Source organism: Sus scrofa, chromosome 14, assembly GCF_000003025.6.
Source record: "Sus scrofa isolate TJ Tabasco breed Duroc chromosome 14, Sscrofa11.1, whole genome shotgun sequence".
Lineage (NCBI taxonomy): Eukaryota > Metazoa > Chordata > Mammalia > Artiodactyla > Suidae > Sus > Sus scrofa.
The window spans coordinates 129,013,278-129,035,315 of record NC_010456.5 but is presented as its reverse complement, the minus strand read 5'-3'; the positions used below and the strand labels follow the sequence as shown (position 1 = coordinate 129,035,315).

Below are 22,038 nucleotides of genomic sequence, written 5' to 3'. Positions count from 1 at the left end.
ATAAGAAAGCTCTGCAAAATTATTTTTAATACAGAGAACACGTTTAGGTAAATGTTGTACGTACAGAAGCACCTTTTCTAGTGGGTGGGCATAGCAATCCATCCACCTGCCCCCAGGGTGTGTATTAGTACAGTAGCTACACCTGCCCCCGCTAAGGGACTGTAGGCTGGATGCAGAGATGAAGCCAGACTCACAGGAATGTAGACTTATATGAAGGGAACCACCATTTTCAGTGTCATGAAAGCCTAAGTTTTAGAAAATGTTCACTGACCCTCCCTCCAATCCACACACGTAAGTCCTTGAGGGACAGCTGGACAAACACCTAACACGTCAAGAGGAAGGCTCAGAAACCATACCAAACAGCAGGATCAACGGCAAAGACAGGCACTGTGGGAAGATGAGAATGGAGGCCAGTATCGGCCTTGGAGTTCCCTCCGCCTCCCTTTTAAGGACCCTGACGTCGTGCCTAAGCCCTGGACAGGACTTTCCAGTGTGCAGAGAGGCGGGGAGTTAGACGGGGCGCTCTGGGGCAGGGCTTGGGCTCTCCGGATGGAAGGGGTCCCTCCCTGAGACCCAAGGGAGGGAAAAGGATGGCGGTCCGTGGAGACCTTGAGCTGTGAATTGCAGCTCACGGGTGAAAAAACCTTTGTATGTTAGCAGGTGGAATGGAAAGGGACGCCACAGAAGTCTGCCTTCCTGGCAGAGCTTGACCCACACAAGGAAACGTAGGAGCTGAGCTACCCTCCTGTGGCGGAAACAAATATAGCAGAGATGAAAAGATGAGAGACTGTCCTTGGCTTGGGGATTTTGTTTGCTGGGATGGGTTTTTGCTTGTTTTCTTTCTTCCTCTTTTTTTTCTTTTTACCTTTGATGGAGCCTGCAAGGTATGCTTTTCGGGCATCAAAGTCCTTGCTAAGGAAAGAGCCATTTTCTTCACTTTGGCAAATCCCCTTCGTGAGAACAGCGATGTAACTCTCCATCATTTTAACTGGGCTCCCGTGTTTCAGGTACATTCTGTGAGAAAGGACAAAAATCAATCATGATTCTACTTAGCATGACCCACCTGGAAAAATGAACCAAGGCTAGGCACGGGTACTTCCTAGAGAATCTAAGTCAATTTGCTAATACACTTCTGAATGCCTGAATCTTCCTGACAATTATTACTTCTATAATTTGAAAATGTATTTTAAAAAAACCCAAAACCACCACTTGACAAACCATCATCAATTCTTTTTTTTTTTTTTTTTAGGGGTGGAATCGGAGTTGTAGCCACTGGCCTATACCACAGCTGAAGCAACGCAGGATCCAAGCTGCGTCTGCAACCTACACCACAGCTCACAGCAACGCCGGATCCTTAACTCACTGAGCAAGGCCGGAGATGGAACCCATGTCCTCATCGATACTAGTTGGGTTCATTAAACACTGAGCCACGACAGGAACTCCAAACTGTCAACAATTCTTTGAAGTCAGCTCTCTTGTTACATCTGAGGAGGTCTACTGTGGTCCACTCTGGCAGGAGAATGAACTATGGACTTTGGTTTTTTTGCTTTTTTTTTTTAAGGGCTGCACCCATGGCATATGGAGGTTCCCAGGCTAGGGGTCGAATCGGAGCTACAGCTGCCGGCCTATAGCCACAGCCACAGTGACGCCAGATCCGAGCCATGTCTGTGACCTACACCACAGCTCACAGCAACGCCAGATCCCAGCCCACTGAGTGAGGCCAGGGATCGAACCCGCAACCTCATGGTTCCTAGTCAGATTTGTCTCTGCTACACCACGAGGGGAACTCCAGCTATGGACTTTCTGAGGCCCCATTGTTCTCAAGAATATTATATCCTTATCTCTTTTTGTGTCTTACATTCATAAATGGTGTTGTTAGTCATAAAAACTGTTTTATTGCTGGGATCTCCTTTGACAAGAAAGGAGCTTTATGCCTTGTTCACAGAGACAGTAGTAATTAGGTGTAGAACCTATATTTATTACCAAAGTTTGCAGAGGTAGCTATATTTAGATAATAAAAAAAAAAAAGAAAGAAATCAAACTCCTTTAAGCAAGTTCATGGTGAGAAATGCACATCAGATACATCCGACCGACAAGTGAAAACTTCCAGAAAATGCTGACAGGAAACTAGCCACATTTATAGCTCACGTGTGAAATCAGTGCCTTCCCCTGAAATCTCTTCCTGTGAGTAACTTAATCTAAATTCTGCTGGAGAAGCAGGACTGGGTCTGCTGGGGCATTTTAGTAGCTGAAGGGATAGAACACTGAGGTGGAATCAAAATCACTGTTTAAGACAGATCGCTTGAAAAGTATATTTATTGTAGATTAAGTAAAAAAAATGTAATTATTTTAACTGCTTACTAAATGTTGTCACTCATCAGTGCTTGAAAATTATTTCAATGCACAAATCAGGGGGGAAGAGAACAGTGAATATGGTAAACGATCATATACGTAAAATACAGAGTTCCCTGGTAGCTCATTGGAATAAGGATCTCTTGTTGTCACTGCTGTGACTCAGGCTCTGCTGTGGTGCCAGTTTGATCCCTAGCCTAGGAACTTCCGCATGCCACAAGTGCAGACAAAAAAAATTTTTCTTTTTTTTTTTTTTGCTTTTTAGGGCCGCATCCCCAGTGTATGGAAGTTCCCAGGCTAGGGGTAGAATCAGAGCTGCAGCTGCTGGTCTGCACCAACCACAGCCACAGCAATGTGGAATCCAAGCCACATCTGCAACCTGCACCACAGCTAAGGCAATGCTAGATGCCTGACCCACTAATCGAGGCCAGGGAATCAAACGTGCAACCTCACAGGTACTAGTTGGATTCGTTTCCACTAAGCCACGCTGGGAACTCCTAAAAAATTTTAAATTTGTAGTTCTCTTGTGGTGCAGTGGGTTAAGGATTTGGTGTTGTCACTGCAGTGGCTCAGACTGCTGCTGTGGTACAGGTTTGATCACTGGCTCAGGAACTTCCACATGCTGTGGGCATGGACAGAAAAACAAAAACCAAACCAAACAAAAACAAAACAAAATTTTTTTAATTATAAAAGGGGTTCATGGTAGTGGACCCGGATCTCACAGGGGGAATGAACCCTCCAGGCCGGCTTCCGTGGCCACTGCGAACAGCGCGCTGATGAAAGGGAGCGCCTCAGCACCGTCAAAAAGTATTTACATAACTAACTCAACACTGTAAATCAACTATCCTTCAATAAATATACGATAAAATAAAAAATAAAGGAAAAGTTAAAAAGAAAAGAAAAAAAGTGTCTCTGTGTGTGTGAACAGGCACATGTGTTCATGGAAGTGAGCAGGTGTGCACAGGATCACGTGGGTGTGGACACGTGCTAGAGCAAGTAGTCCAGTCTGGTAACGTGTGGGGACAAAGGGGTGGCCAGCAATAGCTTGAGTCCTCATTTCTCTTGTAACTGACAAGAGAAGCAAATCCAGAATGTGACAATGCCACGGCATTGCACAGCTAAGAAACCTTTTGGGCCTCCTCCTGGGCAGGAAGTGGTATCAAAGCAGCCTTGCCTTCTGGGTCCCAGTGAATTACCTCACCCTGACTCAACCAAAGGAAATGGGGGTCCAATGTTTGTTCAAAAACATCTTGGCAGTGTTTTTAATTCATGGCTTCTGGAGAGCACCCCTTCTAACAATAATAACCCCCCGGTGTCAGTGCCGTATTTGCAGACACCTGTTTACATTCCACAGTGAGCCACACGCCTGCAATTTATCTCATTGAGACCAAGAAGTCTTTCTTATCATTGCTGACTGCAAAAAAAGTAAAACTTCATTTTGTCAAAATACAACCCAACGTAAAACCTTAGGAGCATTCCCATTGAGGCTCAGCGGGTTACGAATTAGACTAGTGTCCATGAGGATGCAGGTTCGATCCCTGGCCACCCTCAGTGGGTTAAGGATCTGGTGTTGCCATCAGCTGTAGTGTAGGCTGAAGACACAGCTCAGATCTGGTGTTGCTATGGCTGTGGCGTAGGCTGGCAGCTACATCTCCAATTCGACCGCTAGCCTGGGAACTTCCATATGCCACAGATGCAGCCCTCCAAAAAAAAAAAAAAAAAAAAAAAAAACAACCTTAGGTCATGGAACAGTATTCCTACTGTGTGTGCGTGTATGTGTGTGTGTGTGAACATACATAAAAATGGCAAAAGGCAACCATTTAGCAGGCTTACAGTGAGAAAAACAAAAACATACTCCCTTTATCCTCTCTAAAAAAACCTACTTATTAGGCATAAACCTGAAGGCTGAGGGTAATACAGAACACCTAGTTATGATTTTATCTAGTGATAATATTAGAAAAAAACCAAAACAGAACCCAAAACCCTGCAAAAGCCTTGATTAAAGAAAAAGCCAGTGTCTCTAGCATATAAGATTTCATTAATTCCATGAGATATACTAATCAAGGCAAAAAGTAGACTGGTACATTTTAGATAAATGTTTTCAACAGCTGGGATAAAACTGAAGGCATCCACTTGAATCACGATTAACCAATTAATCAGTTTCTCAGCTCCTCAGCATTCTAGCTACGAAATATTTTCCTGTGCTTTAACATAATTCAAAATGCCATTAACTTTCCCCAAAATGACTCCCACACAGAGATCTTAATGCAAATAAACCAGCTCACTACTTCCATCTTAAAGAAAGCTCCAGATTGGAAGTAAGAGAAACAAGAGACTGAAAGTGACTCAAGAGAGCCAGAAACAATAGCTGTGCAAACTGCTTTTTCTCCTCCCCTCTGCCATCTTCCTAATAAGAGGAACAGAATCATGGAAACAGAAGACAAAGTTCCTCTTTATAAAACAGTGTCCAAAGGGCCAGGAAAGATCAAGCTGGGGGAAAGGGAAGGCTGAAATATGCTTCCTCAGTGTGGAAATCTACTACGCAACTATTGAGTAAGATCTTCATTTTTGTATATTAGCGTTTAATACAGTTTTCATACAGACCTACACAATATCCTAGTGAAGGCGGCATATTTCTCTGGATTAAAATCTTTGGCGGTCAGAACAATAGAAAAATGAGTCACCTGTCCAAAACAAACAAAAAAAGTACACTCTTTAAAGACACTTTCATAGAATTAATCTTTATTACTATATTCTAACAAGCCTACCGTACAAACATACCAGCATTACAAGACCAAGATGTAACAAGCCCTCAGTGGTTCTTCACATGTGTATATACACACGCTAAAAACTACTTATATATATACATACAAATTTAGTTCCCTACATAAGAATGTAATGCTTTTAGAGTTAGAATTAATTTTTTCTCAAAAACATAAAAATATATCAAATATTAAAAATGAGAGTTTTTACTTAAAGCCCCTTTCCCTCACCAAAGCAGAACTAGGAATGCTATATTAGATCTATTACTCAGTGACTATTTTTCTTTAATAAAATAGAGGGATGGAAAACAACAAAAATAACAAAAACAACAAAAAAGTTTCAGTAGAATTCATACAGTAAAAATCATACAGGGAGTCCCGTCGTGGCTCAGAGGAAATGAATCTGACTAGTATCCATGAGAACACAGGTTCAATCCCTGGCCTCGCTCAGTGGGTTCAGGATCTGGCATTGCTGTGAGCTGTGTAGCTTGCAGATGCAGCTCAGATCTGGCATTACTGTGGTTGTGGTGTAGGCCGGCAGCTATAGCTAAGATTCGACCCTTAGCCTGGGAACTTCCACATGCCCCAGGTTTGGCCCTAAAAAGAAAAAAAAAAAAAAACTTCCAGTTTCCAAAATAGTCAATTCTCTGTAGAGTGCTATATAAGCTAAAGCGCATTGTTATAATAAACCTTTATTTATTTATATGGATCTATTATTATACATACAAATTTCTAATAATCATATACCTCTTATTTCCATTAATGAGTTTTTCTTAACAATTTTCTAATTATTCATCTCTGTTTTGTCTTAAACTTATTACAGTTTCTAAACTCTTGCCTTCCTGCTATTTTAAATGTAATTCCTTACATTTAAACAGGTACCTTGGACATGCGTCACACTATCTGGTGATTGGCTATAAAGTTAGCCTTGAAAAAGTAAAAGAAGTCTCTACCCAGAAATTAGCAGAGAACTCAGCCAGTTCTTTCCAATATTCTTTTCTCTGAAGAAAACCTGCTGGCTATGTGGGATTAGGAAATTCCATGAGGCCACGTGCTTACTGGTTTTCAGCCCCGAGAGTGTTCATACTAAGCGATGTGTGTTTAATATGACACAACGTCTACCAAACACATGAATTTCCTCGATTATCCTCTCTATTCCTATTATTTCTTTATTTATTTTTGGCTGGGCCAGAGGCATTCAAAAGTTCCCAAGAGGAGTTCCTGTTACGGCTCAGCAGTAATGAACCCAAACAGTATCCATGAGGATGTGGGTTCGATCCCTGGCCTTAGTCAATGGGTTAAGGATTCAACATTGCCATGAGCTGTGGTGCAGGTCACAGACAAGGCTCAGATCTGGTGCTGCCATTGCTGTGGTGTAGGCCAGCAGCTGCAGCAGCTCCAATTCGACTACTAGCCTGGGAACTTCCCTATGCCCCAGGTTTGGCCCTAAAAAGCAGGAAAAAAAAAAGTTCCCAGGAGTTTCCAAGCCAGGGATCAGATCCAGGCCACAGCTATGGCAACACTGGATCCTTAACCCACTATGCTGGGCTGGGGATTGAATGTGCATCTCAGCATTCCCAAGATTCCACCAATCTCCTTTCACCACAGTGGGAACTCCCCAAGCCAAGGACTGAACCTGACTGTAGCAGAAACCAGAGCCACAGCAGTGACAACACCAGATCTTTAATCTGCTGCACCACTGAAGAACTCCTATCTTCTCTATTCCTAACATGTGATCTATAAACAAATGAAAAAGTCTTCTTAGGTAGAATAATTATGTGCTTTAAAATAGTTTTTAGGGAGTTCCCGTCGTAGTACAGTGGTTAACGAACCCGACTAAGAACCATGAGGTTGCAGGTTCGATCCCTGGCCTTGCTCAGTGGGTTAACAATCCGGCGTTGCCTATGAGCTGTGGTGTAGGTTACAGAAACAGCTCAGATCTGATGTTGCTGTGGTGTAGGCTGGCAGCTACAGCTCCGATTAGACCCCTAGCCTGGGAACCCTCCATATGCCGAGGGAGCGGCCCTAGAAAAGGCAAAAAGACCAAACAAATAAAATAAAATAAAATAAGTTTTTAGGAGTTCCAGCCATGGCACAGCAGAAATGAATCCAACTAGGAACCATGAGATTGCAGGTTCAATCCCTGGTCTCGCTCAGTGGGTTAAGGATCCAGTATTGCCATGAAGTGTGGTGTAGGTTGAAGACACGGCTCAGATTCGAGTTGCTGTGGCCGTGGTATAGGCCAGCAGCTGTAGCTCTGATTTGACCCCTAGCTTGGGAACTTCCATATGCTGCAGGAGTGGCTCTAAAAAGACAAAGAATAAGGAGTTCCTGTTGTGGCGCAGTGGTTAACGAATCCAGCTAGGAACCATGAGGTTTCAGGTTCAATCCCTGGCCTTGCTCAGTGGGTTAAGGATCCAGCGTTGCCATGAGCTGTGGTGTAGGTTGCTGACGTGGCTCAGATACCAAGTTGCTGTGGCGCTGGAGTAGGCCGGGTGGCTATAGCTCTGATTAGACCCCTAGCCTGGGAAACTCCATATGCCATGGGAGTGGCCCTAGAAAAGGCAAAAAGACAAAAAAAAAAAAAAAAAAAAAAAGACTAAAATAAAATAGCTTTTAATTAAGGAGAAATATTTCTTCCCACCTTTAATCAGAGTCAAAGCTATGAAACTACTTCTGCATTTCTACTCCATCCAAGTATAACCTGGGAAAGGCTTCTATTTTCTACACCAACCACAGGTTAGTCATATAATATACACCAAGAAATATGAAATGAATGAGAGTGAAATGTGAGAGACAACATTTCCAAAGAAAGTCATATATGTCATATTTTCCCAAAGCATCTCTGAATCATGAAGTCTAAAGCAAAAGGTTATTAGAATAATCTTATATCACTTAAAATATTTTTGGCTTTTTGACTTTCATACATACCTTTTTCAAAACGGAAGCATCTGGCACTTCCACTGTTGTGATATAAAACCAGGTTCTTCTGTACTGACCATAGACAAAGGGATGGAGAAGTCTGTTTTCATCTGTAAGGCAGCATTTTCGCAGCAGCAGATTCCTTAAAGTAGCTGTCGTGGAAGGATAACACCACACCCACAGAACTTCTCCATTTGTGTCCTTTTCTACGGTGGAAAGATGGTCACTGTGAGAATGTCAAACAGCAGCAAGGAAGTGAATTGATTGGTGACTCAGAAGCACTTCGTGGAATCAGTTTTAACAACCCGTTTTACAAAGCAACCCAGCGCATGTGACACTCCAAATTCTCACCTACCTGTCCCGGTGACATTATCTAGCTCTCCTGATCTTGAGTATTAGGCCAACTGAGTAAAAAGCGTTTCTAACAGATCATGAGGAAAATGTCGCCTTAGAAGTTTTAGTGAGGTTTTCCCTATCGCCTCCCACACAAATTCTCATCAACTTGTAATCATTTTATATTTGGTCTAGTTGAAATGTTCTTTAATAAATACAAAGAAAGCGTTTGTTGAAAACAAAGCTGGGGGAGTTCCCGTTTAGCTCAGCAGTAATGAATCTGACTAGGACCCATGAGGACATAGGTTCAATCCCTGGCCTCGCTCAGTGAGTTAAGGATCTGGTGTTGCCAAGAGCTGTCGTGTAGGTTGCAGACGCGGCTTAGATCTAGTGTTGCTCTGGCTGTGGTGTAGGCCAACAGCTCCATCTCTAATTCGACCCTAGCCTGGGAACGTCCATATGCCCTGGGTATGGCCCTAAAAAGGACGAAAAAGTAAAAAGAAAAGAAAACTAGAGATTAAGAAAATGGTGAAACTGGAGTTCCCACTGTGGTGCAGTGGATTAAGAATCTGACTGCAGCAGCTTGTGGTGCTGTGGAGGCACAGTTTCGATATCCAGCCCAGCACAGAGTGGCTTAGGTCGAAGCTGTGGCTCAGATTCAATCCCTGGCCCAGACACTTCCATACGCCGTGGGTGCAGCCAGAAAAATTAAAAAAATTAAAAAAAGACAATGGTGAAATCGCTGTCAAATCATACCATGAATTCGAGCTAAAACTGCAATCTACACCAAAGCTCCGGCAACACCAGATCCTTACCCACTGCGCCAGGCCAGGCCAGGCCAAGGAACAAACCTGCACCTCTACAGAGACAAGCCAGATAGCTAACCCACAGTGCCACAGAAGGAACTCCCTCTATATTTAAAATTTTAAAAATAATGGTTAAACTCATATATAGTTTCATCATCAAAGTCAACACATTAGTAACAAAATAGGAACAATTTGCTAGTAACAACAACTTGAGATAAAAATAGTCTAAACTTTAGAGAAGCAGGTACTGAACATAAAGCAGTAAAAATTCATTTGATCTATGGACCAAAAAAAACGACCATTTCTTATGGAAAATATCAAGTATATAAAAAAGTAGAGAGAAAGATAAAATGAATTCCGCCATCTCCATCACTCAGCTTCAGCAATTTTCAACACCTAGCCCTCCTTGGTTCATAAGGGGCAGGAGTGCCCCCACCCACTATTTTTAAGCAAATCCCTTTTAAATTCAAGTCAGCAGGAAAAATTTTAAAAGTGAACTGAGGAGTTCCGGTCATGGCTCAGTGGTTAACAAACCTGACTAGTATCCATGAGGATGTGGGTTCGATCCCTGGCCCCGATCGGTGGGTTAAGGATCCAGCATGTTTGTGGCTGTGGTGTAGGCCAGTAGCTACAGCTCCAATTCAACCCCTAGCCTGGGAACCTCCATATGCCTCGGTGTGGCCCTAAAAAGACAAAAGACAAAAAAGAAGTGAATTGAAATTATAAGTCAGCACTTTCTATACTGTTACCAGATAAAAGCCAGAGATTAGGAATTCTCTTGTGGCAAAGTGGATTAAGGATCTGTCATTGTAACCGCAGAGGCTTGGGTTGCTGCTGTGGCACAGGTTCCAACCCTGGCCCAGGAACCTCCACAAGCCAAGAGTTTGTGTCGGGTGGGGTGGGGTGGTGGAGTGTCAGAGTTTAACTCAAACTTGATTCAGAGTACCTTCAAGAAGGACAAAGATACCCGGGCACTTAGATATTGCTTTGAAAGTTTAAAAATCACATTAGAAATGAGTACAAGGGGGAGTTCCCGTCATGGTGCAGTGGAAACGAATCCGACTAGGAACCACGAGGTTTCAGGTTCGATCCCTGGCCTTGCTCAGTGGATTAAGGATCGGGTATTGCCGTGAGCTGTGGTGTAGGTTGCAGACGCAGCTCGGATCCCGAATTGCTGTGGCTCTGGCGTAGGCCGTCGGCTACAGCTCTGATTAGACCCCTAGCCTGGGAACCTCCATATGTTGAGGGAGCAGCCTTAGAAAAGACAAAAAGACCAAAAAAAAGAAAAGAAAAGAAAAGAAAGAAAGAAATGAGTACAGAGGGAGTTCCTGTTGTGGCTCAGCAGTAATGAACACAAGTATCCATGAGGATGAGGGTTCAATCCTTGGCCTCGCTCAGTGAGCTAAGGATCTGGTGTAGGTCGCAGACAGGGCTGGAATCCTGAGTTGCTGTGCCTGCAGCTCTGATTTGACCCCTAGATGGAGGAACTTCCATATGCAGCATGGTTGCGGCCCTAAAAAAAAAAAAAAGAAAGAAAGAAAAATGAAAGGAAGAAAGAAAGAAAAGAGTACAGGAAGCTGTTCCCAGATAAAAGCACTCCTTTGATAGAATGAAAAATAATCTGCGACATTTCACATTTCCATCAATTTTGCTAAATCCAAGCAATGTTCTTGTGCACTAGGGTTCAGGGTATGTACAAATCTCAAGGGAGTACTTTTTCAAGGGACAGTGGTACACGGGAAACCCACATTAGTTCATTCAAGTAACCCCGTGCTCACTGTTGCAGTCGAATGGTTGCTTCAAATACCCACTCCTGAACCACACTGCACACGGCTCCAGCACACATTCCGGGCTGCCCAAGGATCCCAACGCACTTCCCTATTAATTAATTCCTCAAAATTAACTGGGATTCCACCCAATGTGATTATGTAGACAGCTGAGCACGACCTCCATCATAGGATGCAGGTGCTCTCCACCGGTAGGAGCTGGGGATCTGGGGCTAAACTGCAAGCGTCCCAGTCCTGGGTCGGCCACTTCCTAGAGTGCGTTCGTGCGCAAATGACACCCTGGGCCTCCATCTGCTCCATAAAGTGGGCGTCAAACAGTATCCAGACCCCCTGGAGCCGAGGTGAGAGTTAAACGGGAGACAATCCATGCATAACGCGCAGGCACCCCGGGCCAGCTCTTGGCTCCCTCGTCTTGACTCGCTCGATCACATGATCGGAGACAGCCGGGCGCCAGGCTAGCAGTCACGCGTGGCTTCCCCTGGATCGGAGGGACCCAAACCCTGCTGCCTCACAGACCCTCGGGCCGAAAGCTGCTCTCGGCCTAGTCCGGGCCCGGCCTGCGCAGCTGGGTCACCCTCCACGTTCCGGTCCAGGAGGAGCTCCTTCCCGGAACCTAGGAGGCCTCCGGGGTCCCCCGCCCCGTCGCCGGCTCTAGGCAGTCCCCACCCAAGGGTGCGGGAGCTCGGGCCCAGGGAGGCAGGCCCGGGCCCCCGCGCGGAGGAGGCCGGGCCCCGCAGCCGCCAGCCCAGGCCCAATAAGGAGGGGGCCGCGCCCTCCCCACCGCAGGCCGCGCGGGGGGCCGCGGGAGTAAGGGCTGCCGCAGGCCCAGGCGGAGATGGAATTGGGTGCGGGCCTGCGGGGCAGGGCGCCTGCGTCCTCACCGATCAGCCCGACTCCGAGCATCAGCTGCGGGTCTGTAGCCTCAGCAGCAGCCATCTTCCGCCGCAGCGCGCCGCTCCCGGCTCACAGGCCCCGCCCCCAAACGGACCCACCCTCCCACGGGCCCCGCCCCGTAGGCTCCCGCTCCGCCTCCCTCCTCCAGGCCCCGCCCCGCTCTTCCGCACTATCTTCCGCTCCACTCGCCTTCCTGAATTTTTCTAATCCAGATTTTCATCAGGCTCCTCCTCAGCCCACTCCAATCTTCACTCTTCTCAGGATTTCCTCATTCTACCTCTGCCCTCTAGTCTGGCTCAAAAGAGGCGTCCTGGGAGTTCCCGTAGTGGCTTAGCAGAAAGGAATCTGATTGGTACCATGAGGATGCAGGTTCCAACCCTGACCTCCACTCAGTGGGTTAAGGATTGGCATTGCCGTGAGCTGTGGTGTAGCTTGCGGCTACAACTGTGATTAGACCCCTGGCCTGAGAACCTCTGTATGTCATAGATGCGGCCCTAAAAAGACGAAAAAGAAAGAAAAAAGAAAATATGTTAAATCCGAAAGATTCTAGATATCCTGTCTTTTCTACTTCACCAAGGTCATTTGCTGAATCTTAAAGACATATACTTAGCCCAAAATACGTAATAATTTTCTGTAGTATTTGGGTTAAACTAAGCATTTTCCATTAAATTAGCAAGAATCAGTAACAGTTGATTTCCTTTGCTCAGTGTGCTAACATTTGCAAAACAGACAGTGGCATGGGGTAAAGGCTGGGAGGATGGGTACAGACATAACCACAGCAGAGGTTTTTTTGTTTTGTTTTGTTTCTTTAAGGGCTGCACATGCTGCCTATGGAGGTTCCCAGGCTAGGGGGTGAACTGGAGCTGCAGCTGCCGGCCTGCATCACAGCCACAGCAACTTGGGATCTGAGAGGAGTCTCTGACCTACACCACAGCTCATGGCAATGCTGGATCCTTAACCCATTCAGCAAGGCCAGGGATCGAACCTGCATCCTCAAGGATCATAGCCAGGTTCATTAATCGCTGAGCCACGAAGGGAACTCCTCACAGCAGAGTTCTTGCCTTTGACCACCTTACAACAGATGGGACAACAGAACAGGGGAGAGGAGAAATTCCTGCTGTGTCACAGCAGGTTAAGGATCAGGTGCTGCTCTGGCACAGGTCACAGCTGCAGCTCAGATTCCATCCCTAGTCCAGGAACTTCCATATGCCGAGGGAGTGGCCAAAAAGGGGGGGGGGCGGGTAGGGAACATATAACTTCTGGGATGTCAGATGTAGAGATCCAAATTTGCAGAAAGGGAAAAAGGCAAAAAGTCTCAGAGGTGGAACAGGATGACAGCAACCGTGGCATTGCTTCCATTTGGTCCTGGTCATGGGCGGGGACCCAGAGCAGGCACTCTAAGTACTTCCTCTAAGAATGGGTTAGGGACAGTCCCTGTGGCCAAGGCCCATTGGTGCCACCTTAGTCTCTGGCACATTCTGGAGGCATTCCGAAAATAAACGAGGATGTAGATGATGAGGAATAGACATTAAGCAAAGGATTTGAGGGAGATGGTGGTGGGTACAGGGAGGAAAGGGGAAAAGCAGGCTGTGGCCAGATTTGGCTGGAGTGGGACATGGGGCTGGGGCGGGGGGGGGGGGGGGGAGGTTATCTCTGGGATGGTGGGAGGATGACTGGAATTGACGCCGCCTTCCTCCCTCCCCTTTCACCTCCAGGCGCCATCAGACCTGCCAAACAGGTTCTCCAGAGTTAAGAGGAAGAAGCAAAGGGTGGAGAGAGGGGAGGCATCCCAACTTTTGGCAATAAGATCGACTGCTACACTGTTACAGGCGGCAGGAGCTGGGTGTAGAAACAAACTTGAGTTCTAATCCCAGCTCTGTGGCTGTGAAACCTCACTTACCATTGTCTGTCTTCTCTGGGCTTGTTTGCTTAGTAATCAAATGGAGCTAATCATACTTAACTCTGTGCCTGTCCTAATAAGGGTTGGACCAAGAAAAATATTTACCCTAATGTTATCAATAAGAGTAGCCTTATCAATAAATGAACCACTGGGTAGCTGAAGTCATGGTAGATTGGGCATTTAGAAAGTTTCTCCCCTCCCCTCTTCTTTGGTAGCGCATGTGCATGTGGCAGTTTCTGGGCCAGGAATAGAACCCACGCACACTACAACAGCATCTCTGCTGCAGTGGCAGCTCAGAAACCTTAGCCTGCTGCTGCCACAAGGAAACTCTCTCTTTATCTCTTTGACTGAGTATTAGTTAAAAAGAGTGCAGCCAAAACTGTAACCGAAGGAGACTTTATGCTTCCAGAAACATCTCAAGGAAAAGTATTCCAAGCAAAGGTAGTAGCTGTGGAATTGGGCTCTAAGGGACAGAGTGGAGAGATTCAACCAGGTAGCATGTAAGTTATTTTCCCAGAATATGGAGACACCAAAGTAGTTCTAGACAAAAAGGATTAATTTTTTAGAGATGGTGGCATTCTTGAAAAGTATGTAGACTGCAATAAATCACTGCCGAAACAGTGAAGCTGCCCATTCCACTGACGTTCTGAGATATTTCATCTCGTGAATAATTTCCATGTCTCTCTTTTATGATAAACTAATGCTACCCTCCCATAAAAGAATAGACTTGTGTAGGGGGTCCCCAAGACCACCCCCAGATTTGATGATTCTTGTAATCCTGTAAGGGGGACTTACAGGATTCAGCATACAGCTGTACTCATGGCTATGACTCATTACAGCTGGAGGGTACAAAGCCACAGCGCAAAGGGAAAGGCACGGGGGCGATGTTCACAGGAAAGTAAGCTCCAGCTTCCAAGAAGAGTCCTCTCGTGAGGTCACAGAGGATGCACTTAATTCCTCCAGCGACAAGTTGTGGCAGCACATGTGAAAGATTGTTAACCAGGGAAGCTCCTTAGAGACGCAAGGGTTTTATTGAGGGCTGGTCACGTAGGTACCTTCCGCCCAGCACAGAGCAAACTTCCATACTCTCACTAGGAAACAGGTGTTCAGCATAAGCCCCATTGTGTATGTGAGTAGTTTAGGCCCAGATGGTCATTCTCATCAATTCTGGAATTCATAGGAGTGCTCCTGACATCCAAGTTCCCAGACACCAGCCAAGGGCCTACCCTCCCAGCAGGCTTTTCTAAGGGTGCAGTCTCGGTTGGCTTCATCTGGTTTGCATGGCCTGCTGGCTCCTTGCTCCCCCACAAAAAAGAGTAAGAAGTCGCTGGCACTGTTGTGGATTTGGAAAATGCTCAAAATGCCTGGGCATGTCGATAAGGGACACCAACATTTGCCACAGATATTCCAATGTCCAGGAATGCCTCTTCTTTTCATCTGTTTCCATGACTGGATTTAATCAGAGATTAGGCATGTGCCAGCCAAGAGCTTCTTTGGGGTGGCAGCTCTTTGAAGGGATTCCAGGCCTGTTTGGGGATTGGAAAGCCACCTCTGCAAGGGGGTTCAGTCAACTGTCCTGACACTCTATCCTGATGGTTAACTGGTTTCCACCCTATTCAAGACTTCCAGAACATTCCCAAGAGGAATGCATCCTTCTTGTGTTCTCCGGTTCAGGATGCTGATGTTGGAGCCTGAGTAGATCCTAGGCCCCAAGAAACCCAGATTTGGACTGTGTCGCATTAAAAAAAATAGTTTAGTAAGAAAAATGAAATTAAAATTAATTCTGGGGAGTTCCCATTGTGGCTCAGTGGGTTAGGTACTCAACTAGTATCCATGAGGATGCGGGTTCAATTCCTGACCCTGCTCAGTGGGTTAAGAATCTGGAGTGGCGTGAGCTATTGGTGTAGGTTGCAGACTCCAGTTCAGATCCCACGTTGCTGTGGCTGTGGTGTAGGCCAGCAGCTGCAGCTCTGATTCAACCCCTAGGCTGCAGGTTTGGCCCTAAAAAGCAAAATAATAATAATAATAATTCTGGGAGTTCCCTGGTGGCCCAGGGTGTTAAGGATCTAGCGTTGTCACTGCTGTGTCATGGGGTCATTTCCACCTACCATGGGCATGGGCCAAAGATCAAATAAACCAAAAAAATTCAAAAATAAAAAATAAAAAGTCTACAGATAATAATTTCTGGAGAGGATGTAGAGCAAAGGGAACCCACCTACACTGTTGGTAGGAATGTAAATTGGTGCAGTCACTATGTAGAACAGTATGGAGGTTCCTTAAAAAACTAAAAATAGGGCTACCATATGAACCTGCAATCCCACTCCTGAGTCTATATTCAGAGAAAACTCTTAGTACGAAAAGATACATGCACCCCCCGCCCCCAATGTTCATAGCAGCCTTATTTACAACAGCCAAGACAAGGAAGCAATGTATGTGTCCACCAGCAGACGAGTTGATAAAGATGTGGCAAATATACACAATGGACGATTGCTCAGCCATAAAAAGAATGAAATAATGCCATTTGCAGCAAAATGGATGGACCTAGATATTATCCTATTAAGTGAGGTTGGAAAGAGAAAGAGAAATATTATATGTCACTTATATGTAGAATATTAAAAAACGTTATAAATGAACTTATTTACAAAACACGAAGAAACTCACAGACATAGAAGATAAACATATGGTTCCCAAAGGAGATAGCAAGGGAGTGGAGTGGGGGCTGGAGGAGATAGCTTAGGAGTTTTGGATTAAGACACACACACTGCTGTATATAAGACGACAAGGACTTACAACAGGGAACTAAATTCAGTATCTTGTAATAACATGTAACGGAGGAGTTCCCGTCATGGCTCAGTGGTTAACGAATCTGACTAGGAACCATGAGGTTGTGGGCCTCGCTCAGGGGGCTAAGGTTCTGGCCTTGCCGTGAGCTGTGGTGTAGGTCGCAGACACAGCTCAGATCCTGAGTTGCTGTGGCTCTGGCGTAGGATGGCAGCTACAGCTCCAATTAGACCCCTAGCCTGGGAACCTCCATATGCCGTGGGTGTGGCCCTAAAAAGACAAAAAAAAAAAAAAGATATATATATATATATATGTATATATATATATAAAATGAAAAGAATCTGAAGATTATACATATATAATGTATATGTTATGTATATAATATATATACCTGAATCACTTTGCTGTATAACTGAAACACTGCACTGTAAATTATATTTCAATTTTTAAAAAGTGGTTAAAAGAACAAAAAAAAAACGTCAACAGGAGTTTCTGTCGTGGCTCAGCGGTTAACAATCCCAAATAGCGTCCGCGAGGATGTGGGTTTGACCCCTGGCCTTGCTCAGTGGGTTAAGGATCTGGCGTGGCCGTGAGCTGTGGTGTAGGTCGCAGATGCAGCTTGGATCCTGTGTTGTTGTGGCTGTGGTGCAGGACACCAGTTACAGCTCTGACTGGACCCCTAGCCTGGGAATCTGCATATACCATGAGTAGGGCCCTAAAAAGACAAAAAACAAAACAAAAAAAAACCATTGGCAACAACAAAAAACCAAATAATTCTTCTTGTTACCTTCACCTTCTCTCCTTCTGTTCCATCACCCTTTTCCATGCCTCCATTCTCCCTGTCTCTTATTTCAGTCCTTTCCTACTTGAATCTCACACCCAACTTCTCCAGCTGTCCTCCCGATTACTTCATGTATTGAATGAAATATAAGTGGATAAAATGGGGAAGGAAAAGGGGAAATGTTTATTAGTCAACATCAGAATGGGTTTGCACATGAAGGGGCAAAAAGAGGCCATGAATATTTCAAGGGCTGATTATTTTATCTGTCTTGTATGTGTACACACGGAAATGATTTCTAGAGAGCTTATGTCAGGGACTATGCTAACAAGACCACATGTAGGATCTCATCTAAACCTCACAACAACCTCATCCTGTTTATTCCACAGATGAGAAAACTGAGGCTTGGAGCGATTCCTTGCCCAACGTCAAGTAAAATAGCAAAGCTGGAATTTGAAGCCAGAACTGACTCCAAATCCGGCATGCTCACAGGAAGCACTGATGTATTTATAATCCTAGTTCTCTAGGAAATGAAACATACCTCTAATTCTTTTTTTTTCCCCTCTTTCTCTCTCTCTCTCTCTCTCTCTCTTTTTTTTTTTTTTTTTTTTTTGGTCACGCCTGCAGCATGCAGAAGTTCCTGAGCCAGGGATCAAACCCATGTCACAGCAGCCATCCAAGCCACAGCAGTGATGTCAGATCCTTAACCTGCTGCAACACCAGGGAATTCCAAACATACCCCTAGTTCTGAAAACACCAATGTGGAGTTCAGTAACATGTCTCAGAGTCTCAACTCTCATGAGGCTCTCGCCTGAACTGTCTACATTTATGTAGTTACACCTTACACAGTCTTGTCCTTTTTTTCCATTGACCTGTACTTTAGTTTTCACTTCCTGCAAAGACTCCATCATTTGAAGAAAAATGGATTTTTTTTTTCCTCTATGAGTCATTAAGAGAAAACTGCTAAGGTCTCTGTGTTAGTTTTCTCCTGCTATGTAACAGGTTACCACAAATGGCAGCTTAAAACAATTAGCTTAAATTTCTTAGCTCTCAGGTCTGTAGGCCCCTGTGACTGAATCTCTGATCAGGGTTTTGCCAGGCTGAAGTCCGGGTTATGGCCAGGTTGCATTCCTTTCTTTCTTTTTGTCTTTGTTTCTTTTGTCTCTATTTTTCTTTCAGGGCCACGCCCATGGCATAAGGAGGTTCCCAGGTCCAATTAGAGCTGTAGCTGCCAGCCCACACCACAGCCACAGCAACGCAGGATCCGAGGCATCTCTGTGACCCACACCATAGCTCATGGCAATGTCAGATCCTTAACCCACTGAGCAAGGCCAGGGATTGAACCCACGTCCTTATGGATAACCGGCCTGGTTCGTTAACTGCTGAGCCATGACAGGAACTCCCAGGTTGCAATCCTTTCTAAGTTCATCCAAGTTGTTGACAGAATTCAGTTGTAGGACCAAGACCTCTGCTCACTGGTTGGCCCCAGGGTGGGGATGGGGGTTCTGCTCTCAGCTCCAAGAGGCTGCCATGCCAGTGTTCTGCCATGTGGCTCCCTCCATATACCCTCTCATGCTTTGATTCTCTTACCTCCTCTGCCTCTGACCTCCAGACCCAGATTTAAAGGGCTCATGTGAATACTTAGGCCCACCAGAGAGTCTCCTTTTCTTAAAGTCAAGTGTAACATATAACATAACCTAATCACAGGAATGATACACCATCATATTTATAGTTCCAGGTATTAAAAAGGATGCATAGAGAAAACCACGACTTGCAAAGACACATGTACTCCAATGTTCATTGCAGCACTATTTACAATAGCCAAAACATGGAAACAACCTAAAGGTTCATTGACAGAGGAGTGGATCAAGAAGATGTGGTACATATACACAATGGAATATTACTCAGCCATTAAAAAGAATGAAATACCGGCATTTTTAGCAACATGGATGGACCTAGAAATTATCATGCTAAGTGAAGTCAGCCATACAATGAGACACCAACATCAAATGCTTTCACTGACATGTGGAATCTGAAAAAAGTACAGACTGAACTTTGCAGAATAGATGCTGACTCACAGACATTGGAAAACTTATGGTCTCCAGAGGAGACAATTTGGGGGGGTGAGGGATGTGCCTGGGCTGTGGGATGGAAATCCTGTGAAATCAGATTGTTATGATCATTATACAACTACAGATGTGATAAATTCATTTGAGTAAAAAAAAAAAAAAAAAAAAGTATGCATACAGGAGTTTCTGTCGTGGTGCAGCGGAAATGAACCTGACTAGAAACCATGAAGCTGCGGGTTCAATCCCTGGCCTCAATCAGTGGGTTAAGAATCTGGTGTTGCCGTGAGCTGTGGTGTAGGTCGCAGATGAGGCTTGGATCTGGCATTGCTGCGGCTGTGATGTAGGCCAGGAGCTGTAGCTCCGATTCGACCCCTAGCCTGGGAACCTCCATATACCATGGGTGCAGCCCTACAAAAGCAAAAGCAAAAGCAAAATAAAAAAAAAAAAAAAAAGATGCGTATACAACAGAGAAGGGGGCTTGGAGGACATCTTAGAAGTCTTCCTCCACAGTCTCCATTGCTTTATTTCTTCACACGTCACACATTTACGAAATCTCTGTCCTGTGCCAGGCAAAGTTCTAGGAGTTGGAGATACAATGGTGGACAAGACAAACATGGCCTTTGAAAGTTTACAGTAAGACTGATAGTAACCAAGAAAACTAAGACAACTCCCAGATAGTGCTGGATGCTCTGCTGAGAATTAAAACAGGCTGGTCTTTCTATGTGAACGGGTGGTCAGGAAAGGGTGCTCAGAGGAGGGGCTAACACAGCAGATAACACAGGGCAGAGGTCCATGTGAAGACCGTCTAATATCCACAAACTCGAGATGAAAGCCCACACGTTCCAGGGCTCCTTCTAATCATGTTTAACACATTTCCCAGAGAAGCCTCTTTTCAAACCACACCCTAAACCACAATGCACAGGGTCTTACTCACTCTGCTTCCTTGGCTGTCATTGGTTTGTGTTGTTTTGGGCATAAACTCCTAAATTCCCAAGCAGGAGTTGGGTTTCAGGGCATGCCAACAGTGGCATGTGTGAGCATGTGTGCCAATTTCCACAAACAAGCCACTCTTTTTCCCTTCACCCTTCTTCCAGAGTTCTGGCAGAATAGTAATTGAAGACTCTTGAGTGTGAGATGCATTTTTTCCCAATAAATAACAAATATTGCTAGGCCACGTTACTGCTAAAAACACACTCAACTGATGAATCTGCATTCCAATGTTCCTCCTTTAAATATGCAGGACCCAAAGATTCAGTGAGAACTGTCTGGCATAGGCACAGGGCACCCCACATGTGCCCTTGGTATTACCACTGGTTAAAAGATTTCCAACCCCAGTTGGACACTTTTGTGATTAGGAATGCGAGGCTGTGCGGTTTTGGACCTTGTTTGTTATTGTGCAGTTGGAACCAACATGGTGCTCTGAAACAGACACTGAGCAAACTCTTTCTAGGGGTGACTGTGAGCTGGGCACCATCCATACACAAAGATGAACAGGCCAGTCACTGCTTTCAAGGGACTTCGAGGGTCACAGAGGAGACCATGCAGATGAGCAATTACAATATAAGAGCCTTGCATCAATAGTCATTTATTTAATAAATGCGTATTGAATGCTTATTCTGTGTGAGGCATTGTTCTTGGTGCCAGAGAGTAACAGGTGGAAAAAAACAGACAAAAATCCATGCCCTCATCAAACCTATATTCTAGAGGGGTAGGCAATAAAGAAATAAACTCATAGAATGTATTGGGGATAGATGCTGATAAATAAATGCTGTGGTGGAAAATAAAGACGAGAAGGGTGATGGGAAGTTTGGGAAGAAGGGATGTTACTATTACTCTAAAGATGTGAGGAGGACGTGGGGATGACAGCAGCGAAATGGAAGGACAACTGATGACTGGACTGCAGCTCCCAGTCAGGCAGCAGGGTTGTTCAAGTTGGGATCTCACGGTAGAATTAACCACAGGAGGTGGTGGCCAGAAAGGGGGCTTGACATCAAGATTTAGGAACCAGAGTTCCCACTGTGGCTTAGTGGAAACCAACCTACTTAAGATCCATGAAGGTATGGGTTCCATCCCTGACATTGCTCAGTGTGTTAAGGATCCAGCATTGCCGAGAGTCGTGGTGTAGGTCGCAGATGGGCTCGGATCTGGGGTGGCCCCCGTGGAGGGAAAAAAATGATTTGGGAACTGGGATAGTTAGTATGACAAGGTCTAGTGTGGGGGTTAATGACCATGGCCTGTGGGCTAAATTGGACCTGTTGCCTGTGCTTATACAACCTTGAGCTAAAAATGGTTATTTGTTTGTTTGTTTGCTTTTTCCCATGGCATATGGAGGTTTCCAGGCTAGGGGTCTAATTGAAGCTGTAGCCGCCAGCCCAGCTACAGCCACAGCCACAGCAATACCAGATTTGAACCCTGCCTGCAACCTACACCACAGCTCAGGGCAATGCCAGATCCTTAACCCACTTAGTGAGGCCAAGGATTGAACCCACAACCTCATGGTTCCTAGTCAGATTTCTTTCCACTGCACCACAATGGGAACACCAAGAAAGGTTTTTCACATTTTTAAATATATTAAAAAACAACAACAACCTGTTATCCCTTTAGCAAGAATAGTTGCTCCAAGAATTAAAGACATTGCTCTCTGGCCCGCAAGG

General features: G+C 45.1%; 1 protein-coding gene across 9 annotated transcripts in view; it reads right to left on the bottom strand.

The window, feature by feature from the left end:
- Positions 1 to 22,038, bottom strand: part of FAM45A (family with sequence similarity 45 member A) — a 40,903-nt gene that overhangs the window by 12,796 nt on the left and 6,069 nt on the right. For 2 of the 9 annotated variants that reach the window (XM_013983795.2, XM_013983794.2), the window contains exons 2-4: positions 8,046 to 8,242; positions 4,957 to 5,036; positions 866 to 1,014 (exon numbers count right to left, since the gene is read on the bottom strand). In XM_013983795.2, coding sequence (XP_013839249.1) covers positions 866 to 1,013 — 148 coding nt within the window. In that variant the 5' untranslated portion in view covers position 1,014; positions 4,957 to 5,036; positions 8,046 to 8,242. Of the gene's footprint in view, positions 1 to 865; positions 1,015 to 4,956; positions 5,037 to 8,045; positions 8,263 to 11,843; positions 11,949 to 22,038 lie in introns of those variants that run through there. The other 7 variants (XM_021073442.1, XM_021073441.1, XM_021073438.1 and 4 more) reach the window with 6 other exon arrangements.